The sequence below is a fragment of the Typopeltis vanoorti genome, chromosome 22 (assembly GCF_054136105.1).
Source record: "Typopeltis vanoorti isolate ZY-2024b chromosome 22, IOZ_Tvanoo_1.0, whole genome shotgun sequence".
NCBI classification, from domain to species: domain Eukaryota; kingdom Metazoa; phylum Arthropoda; class Arachnida; order Uropygi; family Thelyphonidae; genus Typopeltis; species Typopeltis vanoorti.
Genome location: NC_143570.1, coordinates 40,975,014 through 40,991,613, shown reverse-complemented (window position 1 = coordinate 40,991,613; position 16,600 = coordinate 40,975,014). Strand labels below are relative to the sequence as shown.

At 36.5% G+C, this 16,600-nt stretch overlaps 1 protein-coding gene across 1 annotated transcript in view; it reads left to right on the top strand.

The window, feature by feature from the left end:
* The window catches only part of LOC150094345 (proto-oncogene tyrosine-protein kinase ROS-like), a 719,271-nt gene that overhangs the window by 112,790 nt on the left and 589,881 nt on the right, over positions 1–16,600 (top strand). The window contains exon 5 of the mRNA XM_090412445.1: positions 13,607–13,667. Coding sequence (XP_090268571.1) covers positions 13,607–13,667 — 61 coding nt within the window. The remainder of the gene's footprint in view (positions 1–13,606; positions 13,668–16,600) is intronic.

Genomic DNA, 16,600 nt, shown 5'->3' with positions numbered 1-16,600 from the left:
CACTTAATTACCTCATGATTCCATCCTGATCAGGATGAAACACGCTTATAAATTGATCATTGAATCCCTCAAGAATGTCTTCTGCAGTAGTTATCATTCTACCACTTTCATCCATTAACTTCATCATATCATGATCATTCTTCCTTGTACTTGCCATATATCTAAAAAACGCTCTAGGAATTTTCTTTGCCTGACTTGCCAATTTCTACTCATACTCTACTTTTGTATTCCTTACTAAATGAGTCACTCTCCTGACTTGTTCTTTATACTTTTCATATGACTGATTATTACCATTATTCAATTTGTACTTCCTCCAAAGTACTTTCTTTTTCCAGATTTCATGCTTAAGCTCCACATTCATCCATTTTACATCTACCTTATTCAGCCTTTTGGCCTTCAGAATACATTCGCACATTGATGCTGTTATGTATTTCTTTGTCAGTTCCCATGTGCATTTATTTCCTTACTACTCAACTCCTTGTTCCATTTTATAGCTCCAAGCTATCTCCTAAGCTTGTTATAATCAGCAGCCTTATAATTCCATATATATCTTTTCCTCACAAAAGTCTGCATATGACTAGTCACAACGCAGGTGATTACTTCATGACCACTGTCACCAACTGGAGGAAAGTGTGAACCCCCCCCCTAACAATTACATCCTCTGATGAAATTATGAGATCTAGAACTTTTGATCCTCATGTGCCCTTCTTTACATGTTGCCTGAGATAGTTATCTCTCAAGAATTTGAGAAATTAATTTTCCTTATTCCTAAATGCTGTCTCTTCATTCCAATCTATACCACCATAATTAAAATCACCCATAATAATTACTCTTCCTTTGTTCACTAATCCAAGTTGTTTATGCATTTCTTCATCACCACCTTCCGCATTCCCAGGCATATACCAACATTCAACTAAATATGTCTTCCTCTCAACCTCCACATTACACCACACTGAATCATAATCATTGCCACTATTTCCCCCTTTTATGTCTACTTGCATATAACTTCTATCAAGCATTCTTCATGACAAAACATCTTTTCTTCTTTGTGTGAAGTAAGCATGAAGATAATCTCTTTTACAATAGAGAGCATTTAATTTGAGCAATTTTAAAATAAGAATAAGAACTTAGAAGTTCTTTTTTTTTTCAAAAAAGAACTTTAAATGCATGTTAAAGTTCCACTTCATATTATGGAGCATATGCCATTTACTTCCCATTTGAAAACACATAATGTTCTCACTGATACACAAAGGCTTGATGCATTATATCATCCTTCAATATTAATTTGTAATTCCTCATTGGAGAGCAGATAAAGATGCATATGAAAACTTTTCTCAGATCATAAAATTTAACTTGATAGTTTTTGCCCCTCCTTTCCCATTCTCCTTGTCCCTTTCTTCTCTTTTTTGCTTGCTTGTCAGCTAAAAAGAGAAGAAAGGGACAAGGAGAATGAGATTTTTGCTGGCATTCCTGTAACCCAGCAACAACTGTTCCAAAGCCTACAAGTAATGTGCATGCTATTGCTGAGAGTCATAGTGAAACTCATGTGACAAGATGGCTGCCATTAGTACAGTGATTGCCATATACTATTGCACAAGGAGCACTATTATAAATAGACATAAAATAATACACATACAACGTTACTTCTGTATAATTTCCTAAGGATTAAAATATAAAGGTAAGTAAGTTGACTGCTTATATACGAAGGTGGTCTGAACAGTTCTTGGCCTAACAATGAAAAAACAAATTTATAATTTCAAAATTATTTTCATTTTTCAACATAATCTTCCTTAAGACTAATACATTTATTCCAGTGATGCTCCAGTGCCATTATCCCATCCCTGTAGTGGTTCTCAATAAGATCTGCAAAATACTCCTCTGCAGCTGCAATCACCTCTTCATTCGAAGAAAAACACTGATCAGCGAGGAAGAGTCTATTTTTGGGAAGAGATAGAAGTCAGAGGGAGCCAAATCTCGGGAATAGGATGGATGTTCCAACAATTCATAATGAAGATTCTTTAATTTTCCCATTGCAAAAACACCTTTGTGGGCAAGTGCATTGCCCTGATGAAAGATGATTTTTTGCCCCCCTGATCTGAATATTCCCCTGTTATTGTTTTACCCTTTTCAAGATAATTAATCCTTTAGAATCCCAAAACACCAATGCCATGACCTTTCCTGCTGATGGAACTGACTTTGTCTTCTTTGTGTTGAACAATTAGTCTGCATATGACTTCTGTCCACTGTTTTGACTGTTGTTTGGATTCTGGTGTGTAATAGTGAATTCAAGTCTTATCCATAGTAATAAATCGACGGCCAAAATCAGTTTTATTCTTGTTAAAATGCTCCAAGCACTTTTCAGAGATTTTCATGCAAGTGTGTTTTTGATCTGGTGTGAGCAAGCGTGGCACTCATCTTGAGCAAAGCTTTTTCATTTGCAATTCTTCATCCAGAATATATCCTGCACGTGCTTTTGAAATGCCAACAGTCTCAGCAATTTCATGCACTTTGACTCACCACCAGTCATCCAATACCATATCGTGCACTTGATCAATGATTTCTGGTGTTGTTACAATTTTTGGATGTCCTTCACATGGATCATCTTCAAGGCTGGTACTGCCACGTTTAAACTTGGCAGCCCATTTCTTAATTGTCAAAAATGAAGGAGAAGAGTGCCCATAAACTTTTATGAACTTCAAATGAATTTCTTTTGGCATTTAACCTTCTTTTACAAAGAATTTTATAACCGCACAATACAGTGGTACCTTGGATTGCGAGTAACTTGGTCTGCGAGTGTTTTGCAAGACGAGCAAAAATTTTTAATAAATTTTAACTTGATAATCGAGTGAGGTCTTGCAATACGAGTATTACCTATACGCTTTGTCTGCCGAGTGTCATGTGATCACAAGCCACCTGGGATTGTGGGTAATCATCTCGCATGCTCGGTCTCAGTCGGCATACCTCATTCGTATAGTCAGCATTCGTGCTAGCGTTGTGACCACGTGTGTGTGTGCATAAAGCATTTTTTTATTTTGTGCCCAAATGTAGTGACTGTTCTTTATTAAGTGTACTACGACAATGGCCCCAATGAAGAAAAGGGTTGAAAAGGAAGGCGATAAGAAGAAGGAGATGATTACGGTGGAAGTTAAGAAGGAAATCATCAGGAAGCACGAACAAGGCATGCAAGTGGCCACCATTGCAAGATTTTATAAGAAGTTCTACGTGAACGATTTGCACAGTATTAAAGAAGAAAGAAGAACTAAGGGGGCTAGATGTAGCAAAAGAAATCACGAGAGTATCAAAGCAATGGCCACGTATTCTGGAAGATGTAGAAAAGTTGCTTTTGGTGTGGATAAACGAGAAGCAACTAGCAGGTGATACTGTGACCTAGAACTTGAGCTGTGAGAAGGGGCAAAGGCCTTGTACACCGACCCCGTAAGTAAACTGCCAGGTACGTCTACAAAAAACGAAGAAGGCTTCAAGGCGAGCAGGGGATGGTTGATAACTTTAAGAGAGGTGGAATCCATAGTGTTGTGAGGCTGTGAGTTCGGACACAAAGGCAGCTGAGGTGTTCGTTGTCGAGTTCCAGAAGCTCATGGTTTCCAAGTGTTACCTGCTGCAGCAAGTTTTTTATTGTGATGAGATGGGGTTTTTTCGGAAAAAGATGCCTAAGAGGACCTACATTACAGCAGAAGAGAATGCAATGCTCGGTCACAAGCCCATGAAAGACCATCTCATCCTCTTGCTGTGTGCTAATGCAAGCGGTGATTTCAAAGTCAAGCCCCTGCTTGTGTATCATTCTGAAAATCCACGAGCCTTCAAGAAATGCAAGGTGCAGAAGAGCCAGTTAAACGTTATGTGGAGGTTCAACAGCAAGGCTTGGGTCACTTGTATCTTGTTCGTTGAATGGATTAATGAGGTGTTCGGTCCTACAGTGAAGAAATACCTTTTAGAAAAAAAATTGCCACTCAAAGTCTTGCTGGTTATGGATAATGCTCCTGCTCATCCTCCAGGCCTTGAGGACGACTTACTGGAAGAATTCAAGTTCATTAAGGTCAAGTTCCTTCCTGCCAACACTACTCCGTTACTCCAGCCCATGGATCAGCAGGTCATTTCGAACTTTAAAAAGCTTTACACCAAGGCACTATTTCAGCGATGCTTCAAGGTGACTGAAGGAACTAACCTTACCCTCCAAGAGTTTTGGAAAAATCATTTCCACATTGTAAACTGCATCATCGATAAAGCCTGGGATGGGGTCACCAAGGGAACCCTTAATTCTGCTTGGAGAAAACTGTGGTCTGATTGCGTCAAGGGGTTTGCTCATGAACAGGAGCTGCCATGGAACTGGAGGTGAATGAGGATGACATTCAAGAGCTGGTGGAGGAACATGGCCAGGAGTTTACCACCAACGAATGATGGATCTGCATTGCAAGCAACAACAAAAGGTTATGGAGGAGATCTCATCTGAGGAGGAAGAGAAAAAGACGGAGACATCCCTCTCTTCAAATGAGATTAGGGAGGTGTGTAAAATGTGGGAAACAGCAGGAAAACAGCATTTTCTACAAAATGTAAAATTTTATAGAAAAGCACCACCTGAGTAAGGCTGTGGCAGTGCGAGCGATGAATCTGTTTAACAACAATGCAATGTCATATTTCCATGAAATCCTCAAAAGCAGGAAAAAGCAAGTGTCATTGGATAGGTTCCTTGTTAAAGTCGCACAAAAAGAAAAAGAGTCAACAGATAGCAGTGATTCCGTTAGTGACAATGAAAGTCGTCCTACCCAATACAATTACTGTAATATGTAATTGTATTGTAATTAATAAATTCGATTACTTTATGTATATTGCATTTAAATAATAAAAATATAAAAAGGTATACATATATAAGATATACAAAGGTATATGTATTTTGTATTAATAATTTTTATATGAATATTTTTAAGATTTGGAACGAATCATCTGAGTTTCCATTATTTCTTATGGGGAAATTCGCTTTGATATACAAGTGCTTTGGATTACAAGCACGTTTCCAGAACAAATTATGCTCGCAAACCAAGGTTCCATTGTACTCAGTTTTATCTATTTCTTTTGCTTCAGATAGCTGCATAAAACAAACTACTTGATAGAATGACTTGCAATTTCACATGGATGCTTATGACAGATGTACCAACTTAGAAAAAAAAAACATGCCGATAGTGTTGCCATCTATGTTTGAGGCCGAGAATGTTTCAGACCACCCTCGTATGATGAGCTGTGTGTGTGTATGACAAAGGGACCTCCCACGATGAATGAGTCTGACTCCATGGGGATCTTGGGATAATAATGGTAATAATAATAGTAATAGTAATCTAATGTAAATTGTTAAATTACCTACCCTACTAGAATTCCTGATAATCTTCATCATTCTTCCACAGCCTTCAACCCTGTCAATTATTATTTTCTATAGATCATTCTTCTACCAGCCAGTCTCAGCCTGGTATTATATGGTACTAAAATGGCCTTTGGATGACCTTTGGGATTAATATGCCTCTTTTGTATGGTCTGATTTTTGCTTTTGCTTCTGTTCTCCTAATCCTAATTCTCCTAATCACTTGCTCTGATCTAATAACAAATACTCTTGCTCGGCTGAATGTCTTTATTTCCATTCTACTGAAAATCGTGAATCCTTATGCATGTCTAGATTTACCAACAAATGTGGCAGTGCAATCCAAGCTAAAAATGCAACATACTCAATGGCTCAAACTACAAACTTCAGACTTTTGCTCATCTTATACTACAGCCTGACAGCTGCAAAAAATCATAACAAATGTAAAGGCTACATACAGTAAGCTTGCCTCTTTGTCAATATACGTGTATATATTTTATAACCAAACTGTCTGGTCCCTTACCAAGACTTTTGAGCAAACCTCTGCCGTACTATGTTTCCACTTCTGTCTGTCTCTCTCTCTGTTTCTCATCTTAATGGAAAAATGGCAAAATCTCCCAAATGATAAGGCAGACCTCTTGGCTTCAGTCTTCCTTCTACTGTTGTTTAGATGACCAAGGAAAATTTTCTCCTACTATTTCATAAACCACTCTCAGAATGCCTTGTCTGATATTTTACCAGAAGGATATCAGAAAAATACCCAATAGCCCCAATACCAGTAAGTGTTCCAACTCGGATAGTATCCTTCGACTTGTACTAAAAGCTTGTGCCCCAGAATTAACATCTGTCATTTTCCAGTTGTTTTGCTCATATTTCGTCTATCTACATCTATCCAACAACATGGAAGCAATCTTTTATCCTTCCTCTTGCTAAAAAGGGAGATAAAAGTCAGTTATCAAACTATCATTCCATTGCCTTCACCTAAATATTCTCAACAAATATATGGAGAAGGTTATCAACAACAAGCTTCTTCACTACCCAGAGATTTTTGTTCTACAGTAGGACTTCCTCAGTAACCTTACCCGTGTTTGGATACAAAACCATGGAATAATTTTGAGAAACTCATATGGTCATTCTTGATCTTTCTAAAGCATTGGAATGAGTCTGGCATTGCAACCTTCTTTATAAAACTACTATCTTATGATCTCCTTTTGTAAGTGGATAGCGGATTGCCAGCTTCCTCTCTGGTCATTCATTGCACATCATGGTGGATGTTTCCCTGTCATCTACTTATTCATTATTATTTGTGACACCTCCAAGGAGTCCGAAGCCTCATCGCAGGAGGACAACACCTATTGTACAACTCTCTGTCTCCACCTACACTGAACTTCTACTACCTCTACTATTCATTTTTCCATCAATGCTAGACCTCTCCAAGGCTTAGTGCTTTCATCTGCCTTTTTCTCCTATATATATCAATGATCTTTTCTGACTAACATCCATTTGCATTCATAGCTTTACTAATGACAGGACACTCACTTCCTATTTATTCACAAAGTTTGTAGTACTTGGATGATTCAAGGTTCAAGATCTGTAGTTAATGCTGGCCTGGTTGGCCGAGTGGATAGCATATCCGCTCTCCATCCAAAAGGCTGCGGGTTCGAATCCTGCCGTGGGCATGGATGTTTGTGATGGTCTTTGAAAGCACTAGTAGTGGTAGTCGGTGGTAGATGGCGTTAGTGTTAGGTGATGAAGGTTGGTGGAGTAGTGAGACAAAGAGTTGTAGAACAGATGCCCTCCCTTGATGAGTCTTTGGACTCCCTGGAGGTGTGATGTAATAATAATAATAATAATAATAATAATAATAATGCCTTAGACACCAATGTTTTAGCCTTTCTGAAATGAAGATAATTTAGTGAAATTTAAGGCTACCAAAACACAGCTCTGCCTTATTTTTGAGAAAGAAGACTGTGCATCATTCGTTCTCACTTTTTTATAACACTTTTCTCACCAGCCAAGATCGGTTTCTCTTGTTGGTTGACCTCCACGTCTAGCTTATTCTTGCATAAACTCATTACGTTCATAGCTTCTTCAGCCTTCAAGAAAGCTTTTTTTTTTTTCATTCTAAACATTAATTTTTTTCTGCTTGACTCATAACACTTTGTAAATGCTAAATCTGCCCAACCTTACAATGTTACTCTCGCATTTAGAATGATGCCCCCCCCCCAAAAAAAAATTTCTCTCATAATGCCAACTTGAGAAGAGAGCTCTTTGCTTTATAGATTGCCTTTCTCTCATTGATTAGATTAGATTATCCCTGTTTGATTATTGTCTAATTCTATATGCCTAACCAGGGTAGATAGGATTAGATAATTGATTAGTAGATTGGACAGTAGACTGACTTAGAGAATGATATAAAATGTGGCATAGTGTTTGGTAAAGAGTGAAAAGTGCAACAACACATGGTTTTATATTTGGTACATTACTGCTGCTGATGGTTGAAAGCCAAGCTGAGGAGAGGTATCCAAAATGTGACTAATAGGTTGCCCTTTAGGAAGGTTTCAATCAGTTGGCAATGTGATCAGATAAGTAGATGATTCAAATCAATAACCAAATATAAGATTCTTTAATTCCTATGTAGCCACTGAAGATGGTCTGTAATATTCAGACTGAAATATTTGGCAAATTAAATAATATGCTTGTGTAAATGTGTATATATTTTATAACCAAATATAAAGTTCTGTACTCTGGAATTCAGTAATCGAAATGCTGCATATCTGTATTTGGGGGAAGTTCTGGAAGAAGTTGGAGGAGATATGGAATTGAAGTGACAGTGGACAGAGCACTGAAATTTCAGGAAACATTGTAGAGATAGGGAAGGTACTCTCTGATTTGGTACTCTTTATGCATCCATTGTGTCACTGAAGCCTGTGTATACTGGGTGCAAGTTCCTCTACACTAACACCACTAGCTCCATTTGCTGTGCTGCTGGTGTTACCAAGCCATATAACATTCAGGTAGGCATCCACCAAGTATCAGCTCTATCACCACTTTTGTTTATCCCGTGATACAGTGATTGCAGACATGCAACAACCTCACCCATGGACCCTACTGTATGTTGATGATGTCCTGCTTGTCCACAAGACTAGAGCAGATTTGAATTACTGGTCAACCAGTAGAAAACACAACTTGATGACTTTGGTTTGCGACTTAACCTGACAAAAATGAATATTTAGAATGTGGCGCTCAGATAGATGGCACACAATTCTAGTCAATGGTACTGAACTTACTAAGACCTCTAACTTTCAGTTTCTTGTATCCCATGTGACATTTGATAGTAGTACGCTCCCAGATGGCAGAACATGCATTAATGCTGCCTGGTTGAAATGGTGCCAGGTCACTGGAGTCCTGTGTGACAAGAAAATACGCTGGTATATCAAATCCAAGATCTATCACACATTCATCTGACCAGTTGCACTTTATGGAGGAGAGTGCTGCCTGTAACAAAACAGCATGAACAGGCACTATATGTCATGGAGATGTAGATGCTCCGATGGACACTGGAATACACAAAACTAGACTATATTACAAATGATGACAGCTGGAAAACTCTTGGCATTGCCCCAATCCTACAAAAGATGAGGGAAGCATGCTTGTGATAGTATGGGCATTTGACTAAGGCTGACAAGGAATCTGTTGCAGGATGGATCCTTACACTTAATCCAGATGGTTGATGATCTAAAGGATGCCTGAAAAAGTGATGGATGGACAGCCTAAAAGAAGACACAACAGACCATGGGGTGTCTGCCCTACTGATGCTGCAAACCAAATCAAATGGAGGGCCAAATGCAAAACATCCCCGCACCAAGTGGGATAATGCTGTTTTGCATTTGGCCCTCCTTTTCATTTGGACAGTTGAGATTTTCATTTTCATTTGGATTGTAGAGGTAGGGAAGCTAAATCAGAGCATTGTTGGAATGTTGAGGAGGACATTGACAATAGAGGATAAGGTTTACCTTTCTATAAGGTAAGTAGACTAATACTGGACTGTTTTATTGCTATTACTTTTCCAGATCTGCACAAATTGAGACATTATTCATTACAGAGGGCCAAATACTTGCAGACCATGATGCCTGTTAACCTTGCTTTGAAAACATTCAGCACTGGAGCCTCCACTACTCACTCTGGCAGTGCATTCCCATTCTTTCACCACTTGCCCATGCAAAAATTCTCATTTTTGCTTCCTTACTCACACGTCCTTTGTACAGTTTCCATCACGTGTTACCCTGTGCAGTAACTCCCCCAGTATCTATATAATAGGCTCCTCTTACCTCTCAATCATATCACTTCTTCTCTTATCTAAGCTCTGCAGACCACATGATTTCATCACATAGTTTTTGTTAGTGATATGGATAACTTAGAAAAGGTGCAGAATCCAATAGCTGAGCTAATTTCAGGTTGTGAAATATAACCGTATTTTTCGGACGATAAGACGCACTGGACGATAAGACACACCCCAAATTTATAATTTGATTTTTAGAAAAAAATATTTTATTATATAAAGATATTTACAAATTCTTACTTAATTTATATTTATTGTTACAATCATTTGTATTAGCAATATTCAGTTCATCTTCACTCTCGGTACTATCACTGGTCTCGTTAATGTCACCGTTCATATTACTTTCGTCTGAACTGTTGTTATCACTCCCTTCAAAAACTGCGTCATCTTCAGTATCATCCATTGCATTACTTATCCCACATTTCTTAAATGATTTTATAATCGTCTCTTCTTTCACAGCTTCCCATGAATTTTTCACACAGGTACATACTTCTGAAATTGTTGGCCGTTTCATACGTCCTGTTGATGTAACATCGTGATTTGACTTTGCCATCCATTTGTTCCACTCTTCCTGCATCTCTCAGTAATGCTTTTCTCTTGAAGATTAACATGGGGATAGTTTTGTTCTGTCTGCGCAACAAGCTAAAACTACAGTGTAGTGAGTTTTTTTGTGACCTGTTGTTTTGATCACTATTGATTTGGTGCCTTTTGAATCTACTGTCCGATTTGAAGGAACATCAAAAGTTAGAGGCACTTCATCCATGTTTGCAATTTGATTAAGCTCAAAGTTAAATTTCCTTTAATAAATTTAGTTCAATCCTTTATCCAAGTGTGAGCAAACAAAGTTTGCGCCTGAAAGTATCTCAGTATCTCCCATAATGCAAAACACATCTCCTTGTGGATATGTATAATGTTATGCATTAAGGGAAGGGCCACTACCCAGACTAGTTTTGACCTTTATTGAGGTCTCTTCAGTTGGAGCCAGGCCCAAGTGGAGATACCAGGCAGAAGCAATAGTAAGGTCATCTCTACCTATAGGAGTTGGCAAATGTTGTGCCACCTTTTTATTAAATTACTCTGGATTTAGAGAAAGATGTTGAAAGTTTATTTTTCACCTTCCAGACCTGAAGATGCTTTCAGGTGCAAACTTTGTTTGCTCACACTTGGATAAAGGATTAAACTAAATTTATTATAGTCTAACCAAGTGAAAAATAAACCTTCAACATCTTTCTCTAAATCTAGAGTAATTTAATAAAAAGGTGGCACAACATTTGCCAACTCCTAGGTAGAGATGACCTTACTAATGCTTCTGCTTGGTATCTCCACTTGGGGCTGGCTCCCACTGAAGAGACCTCAATAAAGGTCAAAACTAGTCTGGGTAGTGGCTCTTCCCTTAATGCATAACATTATACATATCTGCAAGGAGATGTGTTTTGCATTATGGAAGATACTGAAACAGTGATGTTAGCTTGCTCCACCTTTGCGACAAGTTGCCCGGTGTTGTTTCAACATTAAATTTCCTTCTCACTAATATGACAAATCTATGGAATTCTATAATTTTAGCTTCATAGTCAGCTGGCATTTTTTGGGCTAGGGTGATTTTTGTACACTTGCATAGCCAGTGTCTTTTCATAAATTTAAATTTAGATTTAAATCATAAATCCAAATCTAAATTCCATTAGCAGTTGCCCATCATTTCGCTTCAAAAATTATAATTTTCGTAGAAACATATATTTCCATTTTTCGATGATTTGTTACCCAATTTTTCATTTGTACTTCTAATTCTGGCCATTTTTCTAGGTGCGAACAGAATGTTTTCTTGTGTTTACATAGCAGTTTTAATTGTTCCTCTAGTTTTCTCTACTCGTGAACCATTTTTTCTGTTGGTGGTAGACAAAAATGTCTTTCTGCTGCTTTGTTTCCATATTGTTTTGCATAATTTATCACATTTAATTTATAACTCATGTTATATGAAAGTCCTTTTTGTTTTACACTCATTTTTTCTAATTTTAAAATAAAAATGTTAACGACTTATAAAAAATAATTCAAATGAACCATACAAAAGCACATATGTTTACACACTAATGACTATTGACACTCTAAATTGATGATTCACCCACATGCAGCGAGATAACTTAGGTACCTACCTTCAGTGGCGTACTTACTAATTTTATTAACATATTGTGCCAGTAATTGAAGTTCGCTAACAGCTTCGGTACAGTGTAAAGTTCGTATTTTAATGTTACCTTCGGACCATAAGACGCATCCCAATTTTAAGTCGATTTTTCTATGTAAAGAGGTGCATCTTATGGTCTGAAAAATACGGTAATTTATTAGGATATATTAAAGGAGCACACATTGCACAATCTGGTAAATAAAAGACACTGATGTGCATGATATGATTGAGACAGATAAGTTTTTAAGAGCTTTATCAGATAGATTTTTTCAGAGGTGAAGTAAAAAGAATCAGAGGCTAACACTGAAAATTGCATAAGGTTATGGTGAATAAGAAGTGAAGAATGGAATTTCTTGCATGGATTGTGGCAATCCATTCTCAATCTCACTTATGTGGGATTGAGAATGGATTGCCACTAGTTAAATAACTACTGTAATAACTTTATGAAAATCAGTATGATTATTATTACTACAGTATTAAATAGATTTAATAGATCTATCTCTAATTTTTATTCATATTAGGTTAAATGATGATGAGATTTGACATAATCAAAAGTTGACATTTTCATGCTGGACATGAAAAACCAGTTTTTGCTGAGAAACTGGATTTTCTCATATCTATAGAAGAAACTGAAAAACTTGTCCACATTTAATCAAACATGCCTTAATATATAACAGGTTCTTTGCATGGAGAGGTGATTGGTGAGTGGAATGCATTGTCTGAAAGTGTGATGAGTGCAGAAACTGTGAATGGATTTAAGACAAGTTTCAATGATCTTTTTGCGCAAGAGAGTGTGGATCTCCTGGAACGAGTCCTTTGATTCCATTTAGGTCTGATATTAATAATATTATTATTATTATTATTATTATTATTATTCAGGCCTCCATGGAGTCAAAAGACTCATCGTGGGAGGTCCTTCTTGAGAACATAAAGTCTGTCAAGACTCATCAAGGGGGAGGTCCCCCCCCCTAAGAAACACAAAGTCTATCATACCACTCCTTAAACTCATTGAACGTTCTTGCTCTCACCACTCCATCAGGCAATGCATTCCACGGTTCAACCACCTTCCATGCAAAGAAACCACTCCTCACCCTCTTGCTCACAGTTTCCTTTCGTAACTTCCAGGGATGGCCTCTTGTCATCACTCCTTCCCGCTGTTCAACCAAGCGAAAGAACTCCCTAGTGTCAACCCTGTAACCATTTCTCATCAGTTTACAAGTCTCAATCATATCACCGCTCCTTCTTCTATCCACCCAACTCTGCAGTCCACATTCCCTCAGCCGATCCTCATAACCAAAATTGTACAGGCCTGAAAGCATCTTTGTCATCTGTCTTTTCGTAGAAACAGATATTCCCATTTTTCGATGATTTGTTACCCAATTTTTCATTTGTACTTCTAATTCTGCCCATTTTTCTAGGTGCGAACGGAATGATTTCTTGTGTTTACATTGCATTTTTAATTGTTCCTCTAATAATAATAATATATCTGTCATTGATACTCTTCAGTTATACTCCTCCATTTCTGTTCCCATCAGCATATTTTCCTTGGTTACTTATATATTCAATAACTCATGTCACTTAATAGTTATGAAAATGCAAATAAATTTCATATCTGATGAGTTAAATTAAAAATAATAACATAATGCAGTTTAATAATATTAAAAGATTAATTTTCATTTTTAATTTTTTAATTCCTTTTTTTTTACAATATTTTTCTTTTCAGACACTGTATTGCATTATGGGATGTAACATAGCAATCACAGCATATATCCATTATCTGACAAGTAAGAAAATAATAATACTGCAAGTGATTTTATATTTATGTAAAATGATATCATTGTGTCTATGCTTTATTTTATTTTATTTTATTATTATTATTATTTTATTTTATTTTATTTTTTTGAAGTGGATAAGTTTGCAATTTTTTTTTATTGTAGAATATTTTTAGTATTATATGTTGGTTGTATTCAGTTACAAAACCAGCTTGATTGGCAGTGGATTATATCTATGCTATACAACCAACAAAATGTATGATGACAAATATTTCTGTGATTTAGCAAATCTTCATTTAATTTCTTGTATGGACATGTACAAGTACGACATGTTTCTAGATAGAAGAGATTTTATTCAAATGACTTATGAACTTGTCAGGTTATACCTGACAAGTTCATAAGTCATTATATTTACATTGTTAGGGATACAGGAATTACAAAAAAGGACTAGAAAAAAATGAATTACACATTTCAGATGTTATAAGAACTTCAACAGACAACTACATATAAACAGATAAAAAACAAACAAACATTGGATTTAACTAATGTGCAAGTGTTCAAACAATGCTATTTGTTAATGTCATGTTCAGTAACATAAAACATATCATATCCCAGTTCTGTGGTTGTTACATTTTTGATGAATGCAGACTAAACTTGGTGTAGGATTAAACCTTGGATTTTGTTACATTGTATGAAGTATGAAGCTTTTCTGAAAGCTCTTTAAATTTTCTTATAAAACAGTTATGATCAATATATGATAGTTTTATTTTTTTGCCAAACTACTTGGTGACCTGTATTTATTGTGTGGAAGGCTAATCCTGATCCATAAGAAAATTTAAAAAAGCCTTAGAATTTCTCTGTACCCTCGCACAGTGTAATAAAAAACAAGGTTTAATCCTGCACCAAGTTTGGTCTGCATTCATCAAAAATCTAACAGCTGAACTGAGATATGACATGATTTATGCCACAGAATGTGATACCAATAAATAGTTGTTCTAATGCTTGCACATTAATTAATCCATGGATGTGGCTCGTGTCCATGCGTCGCATGCCTCTTCATGCTCTACCAGGAAAATAAACAAAAAGAGAAGAGGAGACAACAAAAAAGAGAGAACAAAATAAAAAAGAGAGAAGAGGGAGAGAAAAAAGGATTAATAAATATGACTGCAGTAAAAAAGTTTAACTCGAAACACATTAAGTGAAGTTTATTTTGAATAATTAGAATAATTTTAAAGTCAAAACACAATAATTTTAATTACTTATTTACTAGTAGAGATCTTCCTTGTATCCATTTTCTTAATAAGCTCCTTAAAATTATGTGGGTAATTAGTCAAAACAGTTCTTACAAGCTCATTCAAATGTTCATCACTTAAAACATATTTATATTTATATTTAATAAATTTAAGAATCGAATATAGTGCTTCACAGGAAGCACTATATATGTGGTCCCAAAAATGGAGATCAGTTTTCTGACACATTGCTTAAGTGTTGGATACTGTTGATCCAGAACTTGCTTCCAAAACTCCATTACGGAACATCCACTTTGATTTGCTAGCTTCAGCCCTTCATCCTCTTGAAGTTCCAAAAGCTTCAGTTCTGCAGCTGCGACATCCATCACAATTGGTTTTGAAATAGGACAACCATACTTAAGCACATTCCTGAGGAAAGGATTTTCCAAAAAAGCAAATGTTGGCTTAAGTTCTCGAAGGTCACAAAATCGATTGTTGAGTTCTTCAGTCAGATTGTTTAATTTGCTGATATAAGATCCCGTGTCTAATTCCACTCCTGGCAAATTTGTCAGTATTTTCTTCAGACAAATGAAGTGATTGAATGTTTTATTTTCCAAGTCTCTCTGGAAAAGTTGCAGTTTTCTTTGGAAGCTTAGCACAGTCTATGCAGGATCGGTTATTAGTTTTTCTTTCCCTTGAAGTGAAACGTTTAATATCTGTAGATGCTGGAACTCATCGGTGAAAAATGCCATGTCTAACAACTGTTGTTATTTTTCCCTCATCTTCAAGATGAGGGAAAAATTTCTCCTCTCTCTCTCTCTCTCTCTAAGAAACTGTTTGTTTGGGTTCTAACAACAAAATAAATTGTTTAATACACTGCTAACTGAGAGCCACTTTACTAAGCAAAACCACGATATGTCATTAGGAATCTTGTTGCAGTTCAACTCATCGAGAAAGCTTTTGAATTGTTGGTGTGTTTTACCACTTGAACGAATTAAATTGACAATTCTTAGAACTACTTCCATTACGTTTTCAAATTTAAAACACTTGGCAACTAGATGTTCCCTGTGAATAATGCAATGAACAGGTAGGAAAGCAGGATATAATTCACCATTCTCAAGGAGCTTCCTGAGCCCTTTAGTTTTACTCCTCATTGCTGCAGCACCATCGGTTGCAATGTTGACGATTTTTTCGCACAATACTGAAGCTTTTGTGGTAAGTGCAACATGGAGAGCTTCTTTGATATCAGAGCCACATGTTGTATCTTTCAACCATATCAAGTTCAATAGCTCTTCCTTGACGTTCAGGTCATGAGATACAAAGTGGACAAATATAGTTAATTGTGGTTTTTCCTGAATATCTGTAGATTTATCCAAAGTTAGACTAAATGCAGCACAGTTTTTCAAGTTATGGTGTAAGTTATTTACAATGTCAGTGCTGATAATGGAAATTCTCCTTTCAGTTGTATGCCTGGTGACTGGCATCTGTTCAATCAGTTTGACTAGTTTTTTATTATCTGGATCTAAAACTGAAATTATTTGTGTAATATTCTTCTTGACAAATTCTCCTTTCATGTACGGATGTTTTGCCTGTGCAATATTAAACACTAAAATAACATGGACATCAAGTTTAGTCTTGATGTTTAGTCCAACTCAGATCAGAGCCAAGAGGAAATTATTCACTAAAATTACTGTGATTTGTGTCATAACGATGCTT